General features: G+C 39.6%; 1 protein-coding gene across 1 annotated transcript; it reads right to left on the bottom strand.

The window, feature by feature from the left end:
• Nucleotides 1-1148: 1148 nt before the first annotated feature.
• RNASET2 (ribonuclease T2) lies at nt 1149-24298 on the bottom strand. Its single transcript, XM_084201722.1, has 10 exons — nt 24228-24298; nt 19827-19931; nt 17879-17945; nt 12508-12563; nt 11449-11506; nt 10562-10632; nt 8117-8230; nt 5853-5898; nt 5565-5639; nt 1149-3505 (listed from the first exon to the last, which is right to left on the bottom strand). The coding sequence occupies exons 2-10, from the start codon at nt 19913-19915 to the stop codon at nt 3314-3316; spliced, it is 768 nt and encodes a 255-aa protein (XP_084057848.1). The 5' UTR covers nt 19916-19931; nt 24228-24298; the 3' UTR covers nt 1149-3313.
• Nucleotides 24299-25264: the final 966 nt, after the last annotated feature.

Raw genomic sequence — 25264 nt, 5'->3', positions numbered from 1 at the left:
CTTTCTAAAATTAATTATTTGTATCAACTCTGGGTGATCTATGGCAACTTTACAGGAACAGGAGGCATGCAGGCATGCAGGGACCCTTGTGAAGAAAGCTGCTGTATCAGCATGAGTCTGAATTTACAATAAGCACAACATTCCTCATCATTGATTGCTCCATTCCTGGGAAAGCAACTTGCAAAGTCCTGACAATTTCTCTTTCCATCATCAGGCATCAATAACACTGTTAGCAGCACCATTAACCTTCTGTGGCCTTGGCTTAACAGCGCTCAGTGCCAGATCCAGAGCACAGCTGACTGAAGCAGAACCACACCAGAATCAAGATGCCCAAATTCAAGGACCCATTCTGGTCAAAATCCCTCCTCCTAACCTGTAAATCAAAATCCCTTCTCCCAACCTCCCAGCTGTAAACACCTAGCCTGTGGGACTTGGTGGGACTTGGTTTGCAGTATATTGACATGGACACTGCAGTCCTGCCCCCACTGCTCCCTCCAGTCAGCAGCAGCTGGGGCAGTAGCACAGCCCAGCACTCTCCAGCCACCAAGGGTGCAGAGTAGGGGCTCAGCCAGAGGCCTGTGCCACCTCCATTCCAGCCTGCAGATGTAGCTTTGCCCATCCCTTGGGCAACTGCAACTGGCTGCTGTCCCCATGAAGAACAAGAGTGATGGGGACAAGTCCTCTCTGCTTCTCCCATCTCCTGTTCAGGTTGGTAGTGGCAGATCAGCTGCCTGCTGGTAGGGAGAGACAGATGTGCCCTTAAGCACAAGATGTATGTGCAGAAGAAACTGAGCAGAAGCTGCATTTCCCAATCGCCTATTCTGCCCCACCATAAACTTGGCTCAAGCTGGGCTCCTGTGCAGCTGAGAAAGGCTCAGTGCAGGACATGAAGAGAGAGAGAAAAAAATAACAGAGACAAAAGAACCTGCCCATGGCCCAGGAAGAGGAGCTGTCCTTGGAAAAGGGACACACACCCACACTCTAACCTACATGCCAAGGGATGCTTAAGCATTTTGCATGAAAGAGCACACAGACTAAGGGTATAAACAAGCTAAGTCCCTTTGTGGAGTTGAGTAGGGTTTTAAACCACTGAGATTGCACACACAACATCTCTGCTGGAATTTAGTTAATTTATTCAATGATGCAGAACAGAATCCAGGACCCATCATCCCCAGGCTGTGCTGAATTTTCAAGGTTGACAGAATTTATATTGCACAAGGAAGTGAGTGATGCTTTTCAGAACTGAAGTAAATTTTATGGCTCCCAATATACCTTTGTTTACTTCTTTTATTTAAACTGCCTTAATCCAATTCTTGAAATGATACACATCCTGATGGAAAGCAACTGACAGGGCTCATAACTGGCTGTGAGCCATTGCTAGAAAGAACACGAAGGGCTGGACATGGTCTTTGGTCTGAAGTGGTGATAACATTAATTCATCTGCTCTCCTGGCTGCCCAGATACAGACCTTAAAGGATCCCTTAAATATATCACTTAAAACTTCATAATGTCTTGGCACATCTCTCTATAAAAATCAGGTAGGTACCTTTAAAAAGACAGTTGCATCTTCCCAGAAGTTAAGCAGATGGGTTTGCCAAAACCCAAGCACGAGTTATTATATACACAGCGTTTTATTGCTACTACTCAGAAGTTCACTGTAAAAGATTTATTTATTTAATCTGCAATAAAAAGTATAAGAGTGTGGGTTTTTTAAGGCAAACACTGTACTTCAGGTATGTCCCTTAAAATGGGACTTCAGAGTATGTGAGGTTGTTTACCCAAGCTTTTACTGTTTCTCAGTCAATTTTTACTCAGTTGCTGGCATGTTATCTCCCTCACTCATTTTGGATTATGCTATTTTCTCCTCAAAGTTTTAAGACTTATCAGATCCTTCACATTTCTTGTATTTGAAAATGAGGCTGAAAAATGCAGGGAATCCATACTATCTACTCTGCTGCAGAGTTTGATCATTTGTTACTCATGTGCCTTACTGCTGACTCCCTTTGGCAAGAGTCAGCTTCACCTTTGATTGAGAAACAGGACTGAGGGATTAAAGCAACTGCAGAAAAAACAGGCACACCCAACAATCACTTGTTTGACAGACCACAATAATTCCTTGGCTGTTAAAATAAATATCTGAGTTTCAAGAAAGGCCAAAGAAACTGACAGCATTCTGGAATGGAAAGGTAACAGAGCATTAAAAGAAAGTTGGTAGAGAAATAGGGACAGTCAAAAATGAGAGTAAATGGTTTCTAACTCCCTCTAAATAACAAATTTATTTCTAATACTGCATTTTATGTTTTCACAGTAACATTATTCTAACAAACAGATGGTTCCTTGAACCATAATTGTCTTTATTTGAGACACATAGATCAACACAGCACTTTGGGGAAGACGTCATCAAAATTTGGTTCCCTTCAGAAACATCCATCTTCGTGGCATGTTAGTCATTATTATGGGGTAGAGATGCATTACTGCCAATAAAAAGATATTTCTTGGAACAAAGTGATGATGTTAAAATCTTGTTTTTATATACAAGTGCAGGCACTCACAAGTAGCAATGCTGAATGCTCAAAAACAATTAAAAATTAGTAACAACATATTTCTAGGGCCTAACATTCTCCTGTACTAACATGTAAGTTCTAGCATTGGTTGTTCCTCAAGACTGTAGAGAGTTACTGCCATGAAAATTATCAAAACACAGGTAAGGCTACAAATGCAGGTTCCCTGAGATCTTTAAGGTAGAAAAGCCAGAATTTATTACTTCACTAAGAAGTTATGTAAAAGTTGTCTTTGGTCCACTTTCCTCAGTGAGGAAAGGTTCAAGAGTTCAGAGGACATGGTCTCTGTTCTGCATTTCTGGAGAGCAATTATGCAATCCAGTGGCTATTACAGCTGGGAATGGACCTCAAGACAGGTCTCAAGAGTTTTTTCTGTTTACAGTATTTCCATCTCAAGAACTCATCACCTCATCTCAGAGGGACAATCATCTTTTCAATACAAAGAATTAAGTTCCCTGACTCATTGGTAAAAACCAAAAAGCAACTAAAGTGGCAGACAACTGCATGTCAAACTGAGAAGTCACAGTTTTCTTTTGAACATTGATTCAAACCATAAGCAAGCCAAAAAACACACACCACGCTGTAGATCAGATGCTGATCCCATCATGTGGGCCAATCTCCTTCAATAGCAAAAGAACTCTGTTTTCCAGCAGAAATCTTCACTGTAGGTCTGTGATATGGACAGGGGCTTGGAATATTACATGAGTTTGAGTTTTGTCACTGTTGAAAAAGTTTTCCAAACTCTTATGGCTTCATTTGTCATCTTGGACCTCTGAAGGATAATAGGTTGGGAGAGTATCATTGCAGACTGACAGCTCCGAAGTTCCAAGCTTCAAGTGAGCCTGCATTGGGTTGGATCCACCCTCCAGCGCTGTGCAGTTTACCAGCTGCAGTTCTTTGGTGAAGCAGAATTCAATCTGGCCAATTGTTTGTGCTTTTTCACCCTAGAAACATGAAGAATAAGATCAGCCTCATGGGAAGGAGAAAATAAATCAATTCTTCAGCTACATTGCCCTATCTACACAATACAGTAGTGATTATTTGTGCATTTACCAGATGAAAAATGCAAAGAAAAGTGCAAGAGGCATCCACTCTGAACAGCTTATAGTACATACTGTTACTCAGTACCAATCTGGGACTTGTCTAACTATTAAGCCTCGTTGTGAAATGCTGTGACACATTATCCTGGCCTTTACTCATCTGCACAATGATGAGCTCTGGCTGAACTCTGTGAATACTGAAGGGCACATGTGACCAGAAGAACACTTTGCACCAACTCTTCATAGCAGGACAGGAATTGAGGCAAATAAAATTCTCCATACATGAGAAGAGAAACTAAATTTCATAATAGCTTTTACACAAAAAATACAGAAGCAAGCTGACAGAAAGAGCAGAAGTGCGATTTTTGGACTACAGAACAAGCCAGGAAGAAAAATACTGACTACGAATAAAGCAGGCAGGCATGGAGGCCTTTCATGTGGCAAAAATATTATAGGAAAATCCCCCCCCCAATGCTCAGGTCTAACAAAATGTGGGAAAAAATGGTTTTGAAACAATTAAGCAAGATAAAAGTAACTGAGGTGAGGGATTTTTGTTTGGAATTTGTGTTGTTGGGGGTTTGTTTATTTTGGGGGTTTTTTTAAGAAACGTAAGAACGGAGAGTGTGTCTAATCCATTTCAAAAATCCAAGTACCTCCATCATTCACTTCAGGTGTGGACAAGTCTAGAACTCTGAAAAAGGCCTATCTTCAAATACCTGATATGTACTTTTTAATTTCTATTACCCAATACCTCCAGCTGTTAAGTACAGGAGACTCAAGTTGTACATTACTTTCAAGCAATTGGAACAGTATCCCAAGTGTACTAAAAGCAATGGCAGAACTACTGTGAACAGAGCTAGAAACTGAGGTTTGTGTTAGCTCTGTATTTCTTTCATGTCAAAAGGTGGGGAGTATACAACCCACATTCAACTAAAATTCCTTTTTTCCTTAAAGTAACTTATAAACACACGTTAAAAATATTGTAGCCTATAGATTTTTTTCACGTTAAAAACATATGAGTGGAAAAACCTCGGAGCATTACTAAAGCAAGAGTTGACAACACACTCCAATAGCAACAGTATCTTAGCAGGATTTCATAAATTGTTGCCTGCCTATGGGCAGTAAGTCTGCCAAGAGTTCTGCAGTAAATCACCTTGAACAAGATGAGATAAGGAACCACTTACAAGAGTAAAAGCTAACCTTGTGGGTTTTGTTTCTCGCTCTGTTTTTCTATAAGAGCAGAGTAACCTAGCTGAAAAAAAGGAAAGAAAGAGCTCTACAACCTACACATGTAATTGTTCAGAACACTATTTTGTTCCTTCAAAGGCACTTTTGGTTCAGATATGGTGACCTATACTTTACAGAAAACTGTCACTGTGTAGCACCTTCTCTGCTGCATCATGATGCACAGCACAATTACTGGCAAGGAAAAGTAAAAAAAACATGGAAATTTGAGACATGACTGGTTCAAAAGGAAAGACTACAGTGACCTCTTTAGGTATGGGCTCTCTGGAACCATCTCAGAGACAAGCTTCTGAGCTGCTTTATTTCAGAAGGATTCTGGCAGCAGCACCCTCACCAAGGCTGACATTCACTGCCTCCATTCAGCGCAGTCTTACTGGTTTTAGGAATCTGCCATGCAGCAACTAAACTTTAAGAGGCATGGTGGAAAGTGCCCAGCTACAGCAATACCTCTGGCAGGGTGGTTACAGCATTCATACAAGAGATGCAGTTTTAAATCTTATAAGACAAAGAGACCTTTAAAACCCAAGTCCAAGAATCAAACAATACCTATATGCAAACAGCTGGATGCACAAAGAATACCTAGACCTAAGTTTCACCATACCAAAGATTTTTCACTCTTTTTTTATTATATTTTTGATAGAAAGTGCTCCTTAAAAAAAAGCAAGTTATTTTTTTGTTTGGCTTTTTTCCCATTTTGGGAAGTTAGGGGAGTTTTTACCTCTTCTGGAGGAATGCATTGGATCTTTGGCGTTACACCATAAAATCTTGTAAGAGTTTCCTTTATAGCAGTCATCTGAAAAATTAAAAAGCTTATAGAGATTAATAGGTCACTAGCACATCTTCCAACAGCTCCCACACTGGTTAAGCTCTCAAAAACTTTAATAAAAAGTACAACCTTAAAGAACTATAAAATTTCAAAAGATCATTTGCTCTACAGAAATTAGTTGACTCCTACTGAAAAAAAGTCTTTGCACATGACTTTATTTTATTAAAGACTGCCTCTTACCTTGTAATATGAACTGCTCGGTTTTATCCCAGCTTTCAAGAGACAACTGAAACAAAGATAAAAACATTTTTCCATGTTTCCTGTATGCAAATACACCTTCATAATCATTAGGTAAAACAGATCTTAAGAACATGTCAAGCATTACGGTGATGGGAGCAGGGGCAACTTGTCTTTCATTTTTTGCCAGCCTAGGAAAAGTTTTCCAAAAGGACACTTCCCATCCAACTTGGCAGGATCAGAAAGAACCCTTTCCCACATCTTAACCTGAAGAACTAGGATAGTTCAGTCTTCAGACACAGTTAGGGGAAAGGGAGTTTCCAGGTGCTCTGCTCAGTGCCAGGTAGGGAATGCTTCCTTTCCCCTGCCTTGAGTCATTCCCCCATGCTCCTGCCACTGCACAGGGGCAGACTTGTGAGGATGTTCCAGGCACCCTCATATTCAAACACAGGATGGGCTTCCTGTGGTGGGAGACACACAGCACACTGGGAGAGGGATACAGCATGTCAATCAGAATCAGTGTTACTGTCAGGGCAGAAACTGTTCCTAATAAATACGTTTTTGAAGAGGAAAAGCTGGTCAGATGAGAAATGAGATAGTGCTCAAGAACCTATAGCCTGTGTACCCCTTCCTTTAGGCTCAGTCCTGAGAGGAGTTCACATTTCCCAGCTGACAAGACTCAGGACCTGACCCATGATGAGTCTGTGAGTCCCTACATCTTCTTCTGTAAGAAGTGGGAATGGTCAGCAAGATTTAATCCATAAATGCTGATAATGCTCTATCCTTCCCTTCCAAGGTCAGTTTTGGCATGAGGAAGATTTTATCCAGCTGACTAAAAGACAAGCAGTTTTTCACTGTCATTTTACACTGGATATAAGGAGGCCAATAAAATAGATGATGTTCTGTTAATTCTTACAGAAGGCTGCATGATGTCCTCTTTTTAATAATTTGATTTGTGGAAACATTTCTTTTTAACACTGGCATTTTTGTCTTTCAAGTAGAAATGATATACAATGAGAACATTTTCAGTCTTTTTTCTCTTCAGTAAAGATAAAATTAATTATACATATTTTCACAATAGATAATAAGCTTTGAGCAATTAATTTCAATATGCTTCAGTCTCTATTCTTTTGCAGTGTTGCACATGCTGATACAGAGTCACATCATCGGTCACTGTGCCATCTGTAAATGTTTTAGTCACACCATCACAGCTACTTAGGCAATTGACGTAGACATCATTAATTTTAACATTACATATGACATGCTCAGACACTGAAAACCCTCTCAGAAAAATCTGCTACAGTTTTAAAAGACATCTTCAAAACAAGATGGGAGGGAAGAAAGACTTATTTTCTTTGTGCATATGCAAAATAAATGAGACTTTGTCAAGGAGATTGCTTGGACAGACTGGCAAAGCATAAACAGGAGGAGCTGGTTTGGGGTTTCTTTGGGGTTGTTTTCTTGAGTTTTTTAAAGGTATATTTCTTTGTACGAAACTATTTCCTCTCTCAGATACTGTCCTCTCATGGTCAACAAATCTAAGTCAAACATCCTCTCACCCCATACCAAGCACTGATCAGGAAAGGACTCTAACCTTCTGGCATTCAACTGCAGCCAGAACACATGCATACAGCGCTTGGACAAGCCACGACACTCTCCTCCAGACTTTGAATTTGGAATGGCCAGTGCTTTGGAACAATAAGGAGAAATCAGCCCCTAGGACAAAGCAAGGGTGTCACATCGGGGCTGTCACAATGAACAGCAGAAGACTGCCTGCAGCAACTGAACCCTTCACAACTTCCTCTCTTGGGTTGCCTCTCAGCCTTTTCCCAGGATGTCCTGCACAATTTTGCCTGCAGCTTGTCCTTTCTCCTGAGCAGAGCACTGTCTTAAAAACAAGTGTTTGGGACCCAGCATGGCTCAGAAGTTTGGGGGGTTTGTCACTTTATTTAGAACTTTACAGGTACCATTGCTTTTGGTATCAAAATACAGCCTGTAAAGCTGCTCAAAAATTTACTGGCTCACGCTGTCTAGAAGGATGCTGCTAAGAATGACACTGGCTTATCTGACTGAAGTGACTAGAGACTGCTTCTCAGGGTAACAACTCTTCTTCTGAACTTCAGTACTAAAAATAATTTACGCTAGTTCTTTCTACGCTAATAATTTCCTCTCTGCCATCAGATTTTTAGACTTTCATTTGAGGCTAGATCTGAAACCTTTAGGAACTGTTTGAAATAAAAGTCAGATCATCAAGTTCATTTACGTACCCATTGAGATCAATATGCTGGTAGAGTTCTATGGCTTTACCAAAGTATTTTTTCTGAGAATTAAGGACCTCAAGTGTGGCTGCACAAGTGCCATGTTTGTCCCACTCATGTTTCCTATAGGAGAAAAGCAAAATGCGAATTTTAGAACACATTATTTGCAGATATATGTGCTGTACAAGCTAGCCATTGCACTTAAATCAAGTATCCGAAAGGCTACGCATGTGGAGTAGGGTACCACGTTCAAATTTATCACACATGTAAAAAGTAAACCCAATTAAGATCACTCCCACCACTTCAATTACAGCAACATCTATATATTCATGTAGTAAATACATATAATGCTGTTATGATACAATGCCTATCAGTGTATTTACACAAAGATGTTTGGAGGTCAGAATGCACAGAATTTGCCTAGAAAATTACTACCTCTAAGCTTTTTTAAGTTTCAGTGGAACCTTTTGTGTTAAATGCACTTTCAAAGCACTATTTTTTTTTTCTGAACTCAAAGGATTAAGCCTTATTTTGGGTGAAACAGTGAAATTGCACAAGCTGCTAGATTTTAGCATCAGCTTTTATGCTGGCTGGTGGCAGAATTTTCACAGGTCTCCTCTCAAGTCTTGCTTCTAATCCACTATCCATTCTCCTAAGAGCAAGGAACAGGGAGCAAAAGAAATTCTTGCAGTGTACAGCAGACAAACTCAAACAGGACAAAAATTGGGAAAAGGACAAAAATGTTTTTATCAATTCTGAAGTCCATTGAAAGACTAAGCAGTATAACCTTTTGTGACACTGCCTGTGGATGTCTTTTTTAAAATTATTTTCAAATTTTAACGATCCACTTGTACTATATCAGTTCATCAGATGTACATAACGATTACCTCATCACAAACTCCTGCCATCATCACAGCGTCCTGTGACCTGATGATGCCTTAAGTACATCATCAAAAAGCAGAGAAGGACAACTATTATTCACTTGAAAGCCTATGTTGGAATTGTCAATTCCTACTAAAAACTTCAGATTTTTCTTAAGGATTTAAAACACCATAGAAGAAATTATGTTTGGATGTAGAGAAATAGTGTACTACTTCTGAACAGAAAATTAATACAGAAACTGTGGTGTCAGGAGATTTGAGGCAGGGGAGAAGATACTTTACTGGAAGATTTTCACTGTATCTTCCAAAACTTAGCCTTGTAGAGAGATCTCATCTTGGCTATAGCACTCAGTAAAACTGCATGTCAAATGAATTGTTTATTGACTGGAAGAGTCCAGTTTCCATGGGCAGATCTCTCCACAAGGGATTTTAAATTACTAATGAGAAAAGACACCACTGTTTTAAAGTAAACTGGAGCTCTTTTATTTCTTTTAGCCAGAAATAGAGTTAGGTTGAAAAAATAAAATTAAGCAGGTAATAGTCAGATCCAAAGGGCTACTAAAACAGCAGCAACCTTGAGGCAAGGCTTTGCATGGATAACAAGGATGACAATTTTAGTTCAGAGAGTGTATACATGCATGTCTGTAAAACTAATGGTGATGTACCTGTCTTTTGAAGGCTTTCAGTAGTACTTATATTTGAAGTGTCCTGCTCTTTCTATAAAGAAGGCAAAAAGAGAGGGCCAAAGACCTGCTGGCATTCAAGAAGCCTTTTATTGCTACCATGGAACTGCTATTGGAGTGGTTTGGGGAAGTCTGCACTGACAGTGCCTGTGAACCATCATTTGCAGCAAGCCAAGAAAGAATGCACCAGGCCCAAGTGTTTTAATCAATCCTGTGAGCTTCCAGAATGGACAGAGACTTTAGTCTCCACAAAATATTTACCAAGACTTTATGATTATACTCTTCACAATGTCACACTATTTGGCAGCACAGCCATTTCAAAGGGGAAAAAAAAAGATACTGACCACAGCTACAGGTGCTCATCAAGGCCTCCATCCTTCTGCACCTCTTGCACATGAGCTTGGTGGCAGCACAGAGCTGCTGTCAGTAACCTCACTGAGCAGAGAAGTGGCTGCCATGACACTGTGCATTCTATTTCTCTATTTTCTCTTCTATGAGGAAACCCAAAAGGAAAGCTCTCTCAAGACCAGCAACACAGAGAAACTAGCTAGGGAAAGAGACCTGGAAGCTGCTCTTGCAGCTACCTGTGATAGCCCAGGAGTACTACTGCTACTCAGATGTAATGTGTCAACAGCAGCTGTTTCTCCTCCCTCGGGACAAAGGGAGGAAACAGTCTCTCACTAAGTTTCATTTCTCTAAAACTTCTGCTATGGCCCTCTCTTCAACAGCTGTATTTTATAAGAGAAGAGATCTATACTGTAAGTGAGACTGGCAGGACACACTGCTTCATTGGCTGCCTGGACACTTCCTCTCATGCACCTGAAGAACTACTCAGATAGATTTTTATAAAATAATACCCAAAATGCTTTTTAGGGCTTTTTTGTACTCACCAGAACTGGGTTCGATTCAGAGATGAATGAAGCACATCAGGCCAGTAGTGTCTCATGTCTGACAAAAGATCCTAAAAACACCACAATTAATAAATGCACCTACAGCATTGAAAAGCTATTTCTTATACAATCTACATATATTGATAATTTTTTTTACAACTGAAGCCTCATCTTTCAGTGTCCATGACTGAAACATTTATTTCAAGAAAAATAAAAGATCTTATCCCCCCATATTCTGAAAATGCTGTTGTTGGAGGTAACAGGTACACCTACCTAAATATCTGAACATGCTACTACTGACACACTGCCTCAAAGCAAGACTTTCCTTCAACTGTCCCTGCAGAAGTTGTTTCATATTTGTCAGGCTCAAGTCTCTTATCCCTGTCTATAACACATAAATGAATTTTGTTCAATTCAATATGCTGATTTTTTTTAAGTAGAAGAAGAACAAAAAAGGACTAATGGCCTAGGAGAAAACACACAGAAAACAGTACTCTGAGCTCTTACTTTCTTTATTCTGATTTTGCAGTAGAAAGTGTGAAGGGAGAACATCAACTGACTGAATCTTTTTCTTTTCACAGGTGCTTTTTGTCACTGCAGATCCACCACCTGGCTGGTGGTGAACCTCTAGATTTTATTAAGGAAGATGTGGCTGAATGAGCCAAACTGCATGTTAAAAAAATCAAGTAGGTACAGATGCTAATGAGCACAAGGACGGCAACTTCAAATAGTACCAGAAGCACTAACAGAATTTCTGGAGTCCTTAAAAAACCATACCCCTCAGTAAACACTAGGAGTGATATTATGAACTGCAGATTTTTCATATACGATGTGCAAAAGTAATTGCTCTTAGCTCTGCCTGGTATGTCTGTTTTTGTTTGAAATACCTTGATCTCGGTGACATTGAAATGCCATGTTCTGTTACAGTCTTCAGCTCTGTCAGGCCTAGGGAAGCAAATTAAAATTGAAAAAAGACACCTCCAAACTCACTACTGGTAACTAACATATCATTATCTTGAATTTTAAGTACGCAGGATTATAGCTGGAGATCTTAAAAATGCAAGTAAACCATAAGAAGGTACAGTGGTTTAGAAGTAAAACCTTCAAGACATTAATTATGGCCAAAAGATTTCTCATGAAGATTCAGAAGATGGCCAAAAGATTTTGTGATGATTTCTTTGTTTGGTCCTTTGGTCTCTCTCATTCCAGGCAAAAGCCATTTGAGTGTGCCAGTGACTTGGAAAGGTCTTGCACATGATGTCACTGGTGTCACTACTGACATGACCCCCTAAATTGCTGCCCCATCTGATGTTTCTACAAGTATCACCAAGACACTCTCAGGGAATCAATACATAATGATGTTCACTTTTCCAAGAGGCATAGCTTAAACTCCTGTACCAATTTTAACCTGTATTTGTCTGGAAAATTTTTGAATTGCTGCCATTGGCATCAATTCCAGTGAGGTGATTCCTTTGAAGCAAATTAGTTTTTCTTATACTTTTGCAATATTTTTGTGGAGATAAGATACTTAAAGCCACAAGCAGTCATGAGATATTAACAAATTCTTTTTACTCAGAGAGACAAAAAAAAAAAAAAAAAGAAGGAAAACAATAGTTTCCTTTGTGGTTGAGACTATTTCTGATCTTATAAGGAGGTGTGTAAATAAAATGCTTACATGGTCAGAGGATTTCAACAAGTCATTAGATACAGAAGTATATTTCAGTTTTATGTCAAACCATAGGGTTTTAATTTTGTTTCAATCATAAGAACAGACAGATTAAGATCTCCAAAAAAACTCCACAAAAACCAACCAAAAAAAAACCCACAAAAAAAGCCAACAAAACACACAAAAAACCTCCACCCAACAAAACCAAATCACTAAACCTCCTGGTACAAAATTTGATTTTTCCTTTCCAGGCAGAAATAAAAACACTCTATGATCATACCACAATCCATGGATTGTCCAGTACTTTGGTGGGTCATGACAATCATTAGCATTCATCTGTAGGAAACAAAAACACAGAGTATTTGCTGCATGTATCCAGGAGTAAAGGTTTAAAGGCAAAAGTAAAACATCATTCAGTGATGGCCCGAGGTTCTGCTGTGGCATGCCAACTTTTCCTTGCCAAACCAGGAACTGGTGAACTCCAGCTACTTGAAGCTGTCGTGGATTATGCCACTTAGGGACCCACTGGCATTACAATTTTGAAGTAGATCAGTGAAATCTGAGCAGACAGCATAAAGAGAAGAAAAAAGGACAGGTTCTGAGGTAACAGAAAGTAGCCTGATCCATGCTGAATAAACAGAGCATTATCTGCATTTATAGTACTCCAGGTGGCAGTTCTGTATTTTTCTCAGTACCACATCTTTTCAAGGAGTGCAGAGCTATTAAAGTAAAAACATGCAACATAAACTATAATATTGGACAAGCACAAAACCCTCTTTAGGTATTCAGGACTAGTTTTATCATTGCATTAAAAGGGGAAAATACAAAGAAGAGATTAAACATATTGCTTATTCTAAGTAAAAAAGATTTATGCTTTCTGGATTTTGACTTGAGGTTCAAGGGAATGGAGACAAAATGAAAGACTAAATACCTTCCTACAAAAACAGAAAAATAGAGCCTCCAATAAAAGCTGTTGATAATACAGGAGAAATAGCCTACACTTTAATTACTGTTTAGAGCAGAGACATATGCCTGAAAAGAACTAACTAAAAAAATCCATGTCACACTCCGCAGAATACCATTACTGTATTTTCCCTGATTATTCTTCTTAGGAATTACAGCTCTTTAAGTAAACACTTTTTGCCATTTACTAACAACCTCCCTAGACGTTCTTTTCCCATAATTATAGCTTTCCTTTTTGGCTCTGCATTCTGTCATAATTATGCCACAATGCCTTTTATGTGATGCCAGAGCAAGAGCAGAGTGTAGAGAGGAGCAGAGACAGGCCTGTAATCTCACTAATTGCCTTCCACATGCCACAGGCCAGTGGCAGCAAAACTGCAACTTCTGCAAGACTTTCTTGTTCTGTGTCCATGTCCTTCCTCTCCTCTCTTGCCACCAACAATACAAGCAATTACACCAGCAAAAGCTTTTTTTTCCTGCAAGGAATATTTTGAACAAACACACACTGAAAATGCCTAAACAATATTGCTCTGTCATGACACAAGCTCTGTGGACCTGGAGGGGGTTTGGCTATCTAGCCCAAAGTACAGCACATTAATAGTCAACAGCTTGCTCAACTGAGGTAGCAACAAAAGCACAGTCCAATTGCGCTCCTTATTCAGCCTTTAACTGCACTTCTCAGACATGCTAATGGAACACCCAGAGCATTTCAGATTTGAAATCATGGCACTAACCTTCCTAGCACTTTCTTCTATCTGTTCCATCAGACTCTTGGGGTTACCCTGTGCCCTGGCAGAACTGGGAGGTCAGTGCAACCTACAACACATTAGTTCACACTCTGCATGCCTTAGCCAGCTTCATTCAATCTCCTTTTTCATTCTAGCCTTAGTATCTTTCCAATGTTCATTTTAAATCAATATAATAAAAAATGCAAATGCTGGTCTGCAAAGCTGGGTACCCCTGCTTGCTGGTGCAAAACCACTTCTTTTCAGCCTTCCTGTTTATCACAGGCTGATTGCTGGAAGATTAAATTCAATCTCTAGAGATTGTCTGACTAGAAACAGGTACAAATATTTATTTTCAAGTGAGCACTGGACCCCAGAAAGCCTTATCTACCTAGATTCATCTGAAAAAGAAGCACTGTTTTCTCCTATTTTAAAGCAATCTGATAATCAAACCAATCCAAATGAACCATACATGACCTATAAAACTGAGCAAAGGGCTGGTGAGGCTGTAGAGCACCTACCAGGCTGAGAGGGAACACTTCAGGAGAGGGATTAGCCTATTTGTAACAGCGAGTCATTGCACAAACAGCACGTGCCAGAAGCATGGAAGATTTTATCATCTCTGAAACACCAAAAAGTGAAATACCATCTGTGTGTCTCAAAAGTGTCACCTGTTGAGCTGCCCAAGTTGCAAATCCCTTGGTACAGCAGCTGGTAAATGCCAGAGTAGTGCTACTGGATCACATACAGATACACCAAATTGAAAAAAAAAATCAGCTTCTGAGAAGTGAAAGATTTACTCCTGTTCTCCCTTCCAACCACCTTGCTTAAGTAGGCCATCTCTTTAATGAAGATAAATTACAAGTTATTTTGTAATGAAACATGGCAAGTGCTAAGAAAACTTCTTGCTTTTCCAACTGTGGAAAGAGTTCACCTCTTCAACTTTCTCCCCTCAAACAGCGTGCAATTACTCCCCTTCCGCCTTTAGTCACTTTAATTCTTTCTGTATTATGTGACTACTTCTATTTCTACCCCAAAAAAAAAAAGAAAACTAGTATTTCTATTCTTCATTTAAGCCTCTGTTATAAAATTATTGCCAAAGCCTTGACTTAGGAAATTTTTTTATCTCATATTGAAAAATAAAACTTAAAAAAAAATCATCTTTTGCTTAACACAACATTCAAACTTGAATTCAGTCTGTTCTGTTCATTACTCTATTCCATTGTCCTTTTTTTGACTCTTTCCTTTAATGAGCATATATGTGAAGTAAAAGGCAGATGACAGCGGGTATTTCTTTACTGTCCTTCCCATTCCTAACAGAGAAGGAACTGAATAACTTACAAACTTGCACTGGATTTTCCACATTTCACACACACACAAAAAAACCTCAACCACATAAAAAATTTCATCTTTTGGCAATCTCCAGGATCCAAATGCTGAAATAATAGTTCTCTTTTTAAGTTCTGGAATAAAAGGTTTTCACAACTCCAGAAAAAGGGAGTCAGAAAGTCCCTCTTCTTGGCCTTGAGTTGCTCTTAGGTCACACTCTTTTGTTACTGAAAAGTGTGGCATGAATTAGCCACAGGCACAATTTTTTAAGTGAACATGAATTTCATAGTCACTTGAGGTCTGTGAAGCTCAAGTGATATCTAGTTTAGATATCTTTGCATAAAATATAGTCACCTTAGGTCAATTATATGGTACTGGAATTTCTAATCATATTACAAGGAAGAAAATCTCTCTTCCTCCTTCACCCTCTTCACTGTAGTAGTCAGTATTTAGATCCTGGGGTTATCACTGCTGCCATGATATCACTTTATTTTAATGGGATAGTTTGAAAGATATGATTAAAAAACACCTTCCAATTTAATTGTGCTGATTACACTCAGTATTAAAAAGCATCAGCTGAACAGTTACTTTTTAAAGCCCAGGAAGAGCTGGGAGAGACGTATTCTCAAATTTATGGCATGCTGATCTGTACCCTCTAAATTTTTTGGGCTTTCAAAAGCCAAAAAAACTTTTCAAGCACAGATCTTCAAAACAGGCAGGAGTTAAGATGAAGCTCATCCACATACCTTAAGAACACGTTGTGTGTGAAAGAGTCTCTAATAAGATTCCGTTACAGAGGAGACATAGACTAAGAAGTACTTTCAGAAAAAAAAAGTATCTCACAGGTTTTTGTCATAAATGATACAATGACTTTTGCTATTTCTTTCCCAGCTTTTTCCTTTCAACATCATGTCAAGAGTTTTAAACTGAATAATAACACTAAAAATATTTACACCTTGAAAAACACCAGTTATCATATATAAATACACCAAACACACAGAAGAATCTATCTACTTAAAAATACTTAAATTAATCCCTGAATTTAGGAACTCTTCTTATGTAAAACAAGACAGCTGTTATAGGAGTACAGTTGAGATCTTGTTTCTTCATATGACTCAATGGAAAACTAAGAAAAAAAAAGTTGCTTAACATGATTTTAATATCTCTTTTTCTGCACTTCTTTGAATGCCTCTGTCCACCTCTTACTACAAAATATTATAAGAAATCAACAAAGGGCAAGGAAGCCCACATTTTCTGATGCTCAATACCTTCAATTATTCACATCACTTACACTAGAAAGTTATGTAAATTATTTGTCAATTTATCAATTACTCTACCCTGGAATTCAGAGGAGTAACCAGCATAAATACACAGTGGGATAACTGGTTGGTAGGGGCTTATTTTTTTAATTTTCTGCTGTTTAATCTTTCTTTTTTTTTTTCCCAATTGCTCTCATCTCATTCACATAAGCAAGGGTTTGCACTGCTACTGGCTCTGAACACTGACTCGTGCTAGGCACTACAAACTCTTCAACACTACCATCTCTGCTTCAAGTCATTAACAGTGACGTTTAAACAACAGAAAATCAGACACAAATTGCATCAAATCTTTCCTTATCTCCACTGAAAAACAGGCAAACAAAAAAAAAAGATCACTGGTCTTGGTCTTTGGTCTCAGTCACACACATTTGACTTTTGCTATTGATATTGCCCTCCACATTTAAGTAATGTGAAGTATATCTACTTTTCCTCAAATATTTAGGCAGCACATGGCTTTTGCTGCTACTGCTTTTCTATCTATTTCCAGAAACAGGAATGAGAAATAAAAAAGTACCTAAAACACAAAAGATAAGATTCTGATGCTGTAAAACAGAAAACCTAAGAAGCATTTCTTGCTACAGAGACATTTGGCTGAACCTGAAGCTACATTATTATCCATAAGGTTCTTCAACCTTGTCTCAGTAAATCTGATCATATTTTTAACTTAACTGTATGGGAAGAGAACTTTGAGTACTTCCACTACAGGAAAAGTGTTCAATTATCAGATCCTAGTAGATACTTAATAGTAACAGGACACCACTTGGCTGTGCTTTGACAGATGTATGTTGGAAGGTTGTGTTCATTTTAAGTTCACACCCCTGAAATACAGCAAAAAATGCAGAAATACTCAAGAGACACCTGCCACAACATCTTTATAGTGCTCTTTCCTGACTGAATCAGTATTTGATTACATCATAGAAATATTGAAGCCAATGTTACAAAGCTAAAAAAAAAATAATTGTGCAGCAGATAGTTCAAATACTGAATTGTCATCAGCCAAACAAGACAGGCAAGTCTTCCTACAGAGTCTGATGAAAGTTTCGGATTAAGTTTATAACAACTAATAAGATGTCACAAATTCTGTAACAAGCTTAGTGTACAGTACACCCTACATTGGCAACTCTACCTGTAACAGACCACAATCGTTCCTGTTATGGCTGCTCTGCATTGCAGGGGAAGTAGATAAAGTTGCATCAAGATCAGGAAAAGACTTCATAAAGGCATAACCAAAATTAAATACTTAATCGGCTTTATTCAATCTCTTCACACATTTATTATCCTTTTTTAGGATAAAATAGAAACACAAAAACCTCACCTTACATACAGTCACTGGCCAATGATGAGCAAAATACAGCTTCTTCCAGGCATGAGGGTGGATGTCACTGGAGAGAGACAGACAAATTTATTTTTCTTCAAGTACTTTAAAAAGAACAACACCTTCAGGCACGCAGACCAAACTAACAATTCAGAGAGAAACAACTTATAAGGAAACAGGCTACTATCCCCATTGTTAAAATAAATTCTCCTTCTGGACCCCATCTCCATCTGCTTTCCATTTTTTAAGTATGCAGAGGGCAAAAAAAAACCCTCAAAAATTTGTTCAAGAAGGGTTGGAAGCCTGTATCATATAATTTCTATAGAAGCCCTTTCCAACAGTTTGGAGCAGACCTATTCTGGTTAAGTAGATGTAAATAAAAAACCTGTTGCATCAGACACTACAGCAGATATATTTAGTTATTAAGCAACCAGACAAAGTAATTAAATAGAACAGCAAATGGGAAAAAATAAACAGAAGTGTAAATTATTTTAACTGACAACATTACGTGCAGAATTGTAAAAATAAATTGTTATTCCCTGGAAGCTAATAGCCATTTGTCAGTCATTAGTTCTTGCTAGAGGATATATTACCAAAAGAAAAAGGAAAAAAAGAAGAATAAAAGACCACGCTAATTCTTCTCAACCTGTGGACAGCCTAGGGATGCTTCCATGTTATATCACAGCTCAGTTTTTTCCTCTAGTTTTTCTACTTTGCAATGGCCACATTTTCTCTTAAGCATTTACATGTATCAGTGGTTTTCTATACAATTTAGAAGAATAGCTCCAGAACTTACCAGGCATAGCCACAATGAAAACTATTAACACTTTTATAGGGGTCTTTACTGTTGTTGTAGAAACCTGAATAGAGGAATTGCCCTATATTGCAGAGCAATTTATTTATTTATAGAAAGTGCTTACTTAGAAATGATCTTTCATAGACTTTTCATTTGATCTTTCATCTGTACTTGAAATAGCAGCTGAACTTCTGCAATGTCAGTCATGCCAAAGAGTTCTCCTAGAAAACACTTTGTGGCTAAGGACAGGCCAGAAAATTCTACTTATTAAACAGAGCTGTAATCCACGGAAAGTCATTTTCAATACCTATGCAGCTGCAGATAGTCCTCCTTCTCTGGACATGAGTTATCATGCTCTGTGCAGCTCAGGAATGTGCCTCTAGAGCTGACTCTTTGCCAAGATGGCCAAGCCAGAGCCTAAATCCTGTCTAAGCTACACATCAACTGCAAGGTAGGCACTGAAAAATTCAGCACTGAACTAATCACCCCTAACCAATCTCTTGCCAAAGCACTAAAAGGAAGCAGTAAAATTTATTTCCTCATATAACGCAACAGGAATTTCAGCTTTAACCACAGAAAGGTGTGACTTGGGGGGTGGTTTCTCCCATGGCTCACTGGCATTGGAGCTCAGATTTTGCCAAGGGGCAACAACCATCAAAAGGTGGTGCAGCAATCTGATACAGCCTCAGTTGGGATGTCATATGAAAATTAATTTTATATTGTCAGAACTGAGAAAACAGCAAGGAAAAAAAAAAGATAAATAAAAAAGTAAGCAATGCAACAGTCAGTGCAGTTCACGCCACAGGGATGACTCCAGATTTTTTGCTGTGAGTGTCAAAATAATTCTCAGTTTTTGTCATTACCACATCACAACTCTAAATGATGCATCTATAGCAAAATGAGAAAAGTTTCAAGCGTAACAAATGGAATTTAAGCTTCCCCTCTTTCTTCATGCTGACACATCTAAAGGTTTTCTCAGGCATCAGGATCCTTGTTCCTCCTGTTAATGTAGATGCCTTACTATAAATCACCTAAGAGTAGAATAACACATCAAAACCAGTACATAATAACAGATTTACATTAGAAGTTAAACCATTCTGATCTGCACTTCAGAGTGAGTTGTCAGATGTTCCATTTAAAAGCACAACTTACCTTTGAGTAATAGCCTCCGAAGTACACCAACAACATCGTGCCATGAAAAACCAACCCAAAATCCAATAGTGCAGCTTTGCAGGCTTCATTTTGTTATCCAAATAGCTGTAAAAAGGAGTTCAAAGAAGAAATCTGTTACCTATCCAACACACTTAAATGTTAAAATGCAAAAGAAACCTACTATGTCAGAAATAGCAGGCAATGGTAACTCTAGATTAGATTTACAACCACGGGTAAATGGGGATGTCTTTCAAGGCTGTGCCTGATTCCCCAGCTTGTATGGTAATTTTCATAAACTAATGCCATCAAGGATGAGATCACTGTTGCCTTTTTTTTCTTTACTTGCACATGGTTGCCACAGAGCCACCTTCCAATTAACAGAAATATATCAATCTTCTACAGAGCTGTACTTTCTGTAATTGAAGACTCTACTTGCAGTCAGCTCAAATGTCCAAAGTGATTCATTAAAGAAACTTTGAACTTAATATTGAATATTCATGTTGGATTGGCCAAGGCTGATATTAGAAACTCACAGGAAGCTGAGGATGATGTACAAAGCAGAAATTTTGTCTAAATGCCAGCTGACTATTGAAATAATATTTTTTTGAAATGCTGCTAAAACCACATGAAGTTTCTGTTCTTGTTATAAACCTTAGATAGCCTCTATAGAACCATGCACAATTTGCCTAATACGTCGTGGACCTTAGAAGTCAGGGCATAAAAAAAACAAATCAACCTTTACAAACAGAAGGACTTCTACTTGGCACAGGTCAAAAATCCCAACTGTCTCCCAGATCTGCCAGCCATTACACAGCTACCTTCTAGAAAGGGATGTACATGCACATATTTACATGCAAGTTATTAAAGCCTCACCAAAACTACTTCCCAACCTCCTCAAAATGACAACCCTACATCACAAGACACTGCGTGTAACCTAGGTGACCTTTCAAAGATCTCTCACTACATGAGTCGTATTCTTGTTTTCTATGAATGTTTTTTTTTAATTCATTCCTACCACAGTCAAGTAAAGCCTGTTTTGACACCAGTGGAGACATGGCTGATTCAGCCATTACACTGAGGAAATTCAGCATAATTCATATTCTCAGCTCATTATAAAGAAGAACCCATTTCCCAGCCTGCAGAACCCCACAGTTCTGCAAACGCTGTGCCAGAGCTGAAGTACAAAGGAGGAAGCTTCCCCGCTTGCAAAATGAGTTGGGATTTCAAAACAACTTGGGCAACAACTGTAACCAATAACCAGCTACATTTATCACAAGGTCTCGCTAAATTGTGAGGAAGCTAACACCTTTAATTTGCCTATCTAATTTGTAATGGACACATTAACAAGGTACTTGGCCTAACAGAAGATGCTATCAGATAAATATTAGTTGCCAACTGTTATCTTCCTGATCTACTTCCTTAAAAACAGCAGAAGGAATTTTACTCACTAGGTAAAATAAGAAAAAAATAATAGTAATTTTTAGAAGATCATTTGCAGAATGCTACATGTATGGAAAAGCACACAACAATGCAGAACTAATCTTCAGCAAAAGCTAGCCAAAGAAAGACATATATGCTTTATTAAAGAAATTTATATAGCCATACAGTGTATAAAAAAGTCACAAATAAGTAAATACTGGATAGACAATTTCCCCAAGAGCTCTGCACCTTAAGTGATCTCCAGTCTCATCATTTGAGCAACAGGAATTAATGATGTGAGATTCTGCCTTATAGACCTGCTTAATGCCTTATAGACCTGCTTAAAAATCTTCTATTATTTTGAACTGAAAACCAACCAAGCAAGACTCCTCTTCTGCATGAAAAACTACAAAGACAAAACATTGAGAGATGTAAGAAGTGTAAGATTCATGTAAAATTCTGCCCTACCGACAAAAAGCAGGAAGTACCACTTAAAAGACAGGAACGTCACACATCACCAAAAAAAAGCTACACTCTACAAAGGTGTGGAAGAAACATCTCAAGGAAGTGGATTATGAAAGAAAAATAACCCAGCAAGCATTATAGCATTTCTTTTGATGTAAGTTGGTAGGCAGAAAGAAGCTTTTTTTTTTCCAGTGACTAAGCAGCAAAAAAAGCATAAAGTAATTGTCTCCATTCTCACTGGACTCATGTTTGACCAAGTAACTACCAGGAACAGAGGGGGCTTAAAAAAATGCTGTCATCAGAGCAGCAGAAGGTGCTGATTTATTCTACATATTGTTCTGAACCCTGAAACAAGAACACATGGCAACAAAGCAGGTTTGAAAGCCCCCAATCTGTAACTTTCACTTTTTTCCACTGAAAAATAATACATAAACTCTCTCTAAGGATTTAGCTCAGAAGTAAACCTTGCAGGTACCACAACACTATTAAGACAGAGTGATTTATTCAAGCTGACCTTTTATTTGTCCGTGACAATGATGGCGGCAGGTGAAAAGTGCATCAATTTCACCTTAAAGTTATCTGAATGATGCGCATTTGAGGAAATAGACACATCTAAATGAAAACTGCACTAACAACTAAGATGCATAGAGCACATACATTTTTAATAAAAATTGCTTCTGTTTACTAAAAATTACACTAGATTACTAATTTCACAAATACAATAAAGAAGAAATTTAACAAATCTTACACCAACTTTTCTCTAGTAAGAAACAGGGATTTCGTATTATGAAAGTTAGTTACAAAAAAAGTCAGGACATTCCAAAAGATTTCATAAGTAGAAAACTTAAAACTTCAAAATGAAACCTGCACACATACATAAAATTATTACTTGACACTAGGCTATCAACTCAGTTTTATTATGGATAAAATTCCAAAGGGCAAGAACAGCTTTCGGATTACTCTTGGTTTACTGTACCTAGAAAAGGAATGCAAAACACGTGTTTCTGTGTATGTTTCTATGTGTGTTTCTATGTGTTAGTAACCCAGTCAGGACAAGGTCAATTTCACTAACAATATTAGCATTGTTCCTTGCTGTTTTCAAAATTACCTGCCCAGGCTTATCAAATACTAGAGAGAACTTGTAATAAACACTGATGAAATCCTCCTGTAACACATTCACTATAGTTTGAATTCTAATATACCATCTTGAGGGGAGTGATGATGTAGCACATGCTTGTTTTGGACACCAGCAATTAGTCATCTCTTATTTTACTTCCTTATTTTTTTTCTGTTTTGCTTTTAAAAATTAGCTTGACTAGCAAACCTCTCATTAATATAAAATCTCCTACTCTACAGTTTAGTTCAGCATGTAAAATCAGAAGAGAAGATGCTGTAGAAGAGCACACAAGCTTCAGCGGAAGATGCCCACGATTTTGACACAGTATGCACGCAGCTAAATGCTGGCAACAATGTCCAGAGATAAGATTTAGGAGAGTTAGCCTGGCATCTAAAGCTACAAAAATAAACACCCAAGGCTTTGGTAGCATCCCTAACAAATCAGCATGGACTGCTTCTGCCACAATAAGTCAGACAAGCCAAGTCACAACACTGTACGCCCGGAGCATTAACTTAATTTATAACAACGCTCTTCGCTCCGGCAAGTTTTACCTCCACTGTCCACTCCCAGCTAGCCGTGCATCCCAAACCCAAGTACTGGTCCGAGTAACTGCAAAAGGCTCTTCGAACCCTTTTCAGAGGCAATACTCACGCACGAATTAGGCAGCGCCCCTCAGACAGCGTTCAGCGCGCTGGGGGCTCTCGCCGCCGCGGCTGAGCGGTGTCGGGGTGAGCCCGGAGGGAGCAGGGGCTGCGCTCAGCCCCGCCGGCTTCCCGGGGAAGCGCCGAGCACGGCGACACCCCGCCATCCTCGCACTGCAACCAGCACCCGGCTCTGCTCCAGCCCCGATGTCGCTCCGACAGCAGAAAGCCTTAACTCCAGATAAACAATCATTACAGAGGCGTCTGCACAAACTGTGAAGAATGCAAATCTCCCAACACCGGAAGCGGGAGGCCTCCAGGCGACAGGAGGATGCCAAAGCCGATGTAAAGAGTAAAAACCCCAAAAAAACTACTAAGAGTTTTCCCGCCTATGGGAAATGCTGCCACTTACTTGGCTGACTTTCGATTTGCTACGCATGGAATTTAAAGCGTAAGAAGTGAAAGCAAACACAATCCGAGTCCGCGCCAGGCCTGCAAGTCCCACCTTTGCAGTTCGCCCAGCTGAGGACCCCAGTGGCAGAGAGCACCCTGCCAGGCAGAAAAGCCCACTCAGAGACACCTCGGGCAGGCCGAACCGCAGCTCCCGCCTGCCCGGCTGCCACCGCGGGAGCGCAGCCGGGCAGGAGGGAGCCGAGAGAGGCCGGAGCAGGGACACCCTCAAATCCGAGTGCGCTGTGTCGCGTTCAGACCCCCCCCCCGCACCTCAGCAGGCTGCGCGCACCCCCCGACCCGCGTTACCTTCGGCCCGCTGCCCCGGCGCTGCCCGCAGGAGCTGCCCCGCGCCCGCCGCTCGCCCCGGGCCCGCGCAGGCCCCGCCCCGGAGGGCGGCACGGGGCGGCACCGCCGCTCGCTACCGCGGCTCCCGCGGCCCGCCCGGGCACTGGCTGCTCGTGGGGGCGCGCCCGCTCGGGGGGAGCGGCCCCGCGGTGTCCCCACGGCCAGCCGGGTACCGCGGGAGCAGGGCATTGCTAGCGCGGGCAAGAACGGAGCGGCGGGCTGCGGGGGAAGTCGTTTTGTGGGTGGTTTGGCTCGTCCTGCTGTTTTGGTTGGCTCTTCTTTAGCATATTCAAGGGTTTAGTTATGTTGGTTTCATACCGAGCATTTGCGCGGCACAGAGGTCTTGGAGAGTGCCATGGGGGACTCTAAATGGGAGTCTACTGACTGATGCAAGCCCAGGAGCTGACACAGGCGTCCGTGGCGTGCTTCTCCAAATAGAGAAGTTTGAAATGGTAACAACTCGTGTTTGGAAGCAGTAGAAAGTTTCTGAGGAAGGAACCTCACGGGATGAGTCAGAACTTGGTTCAGTATTTTGTCAGCGGTATGTTAAACTATGAAACATATTCTGACCCTTCTTTCTCTGCCGATGCATGAGTCATAAATGCAAAGTGTGATTTTTAATTACTATTATGTAGTTTTGAACTACAGGGGTACGTTACAACCATCCTACATTAATGCACTTAAGAAATATGTGGGCAGATCTGCTTCCACAAGCAAAACAACATTTGTTTTAAACAGATTAATTACAGTCTTTGTAATAAGGTCTTTGTTCCACGTCTCAGTTTTATTAACTGTTAAAAAAAATTAATTATGTTTTTGTATTTACATGGCAGAAAGGACAATGAAGCAAAACTAATCTCTTTGACTACCTTTCTGTCGAAACGTGAAAATGTGCCGGATGCAATGAATGATCCATCTGCTGTTGTCTAAGAGGTATCAAAAGTTTCTGAAATTTTCTCCAAGAGTTAAAAATAGTGAAGCTCTCCAGATCCTTGTAA

This window comes from Fringilla coelebs, assembly GCF_963513975.1.
Source record: "Fringilla coelebs genome assembly, chromosome: 3".
Classification (NCBI taxonomy): Eukaryota; Metazoa; Chordata; class Aves; order Passeriformes; family Fringillidae; genus Fringilla; species Fringilla coelebs.
The sequence above is the reverse complement of the archived record's forward strand: the minus strand, read 5'-3'. Positions and strand labels throughout refer to the sequence as shown.

What these genes read in the sequence shown, in the direction of transcription:
- RNASET2 (XM_084201722.1), bottom strand. Translation starts at nt 19,915, where the DNA reads ATGAAGCCTGCAAAGCTGCACTATTGGATTTTGGGTTGGTTTTTCATG. An exon ending in TCGGAGGCTATTACTCAAAG is followed by an intron (nt 17,946 to 19,826) that starts GTAAGTTGTGCT and finishes GTCTCTCTCCAG; the next exon opens with TGACATCCACCCTCATGCCT. An exon ending in TCAATGTCACCGAGATCAAG is followed by an intron (nt 10,633 to 11,448) that starts GTATTTCAAACA and finishes TGGTGTTTTTAG; the next exon opens with GATCTTTTGTCAGACATGAG.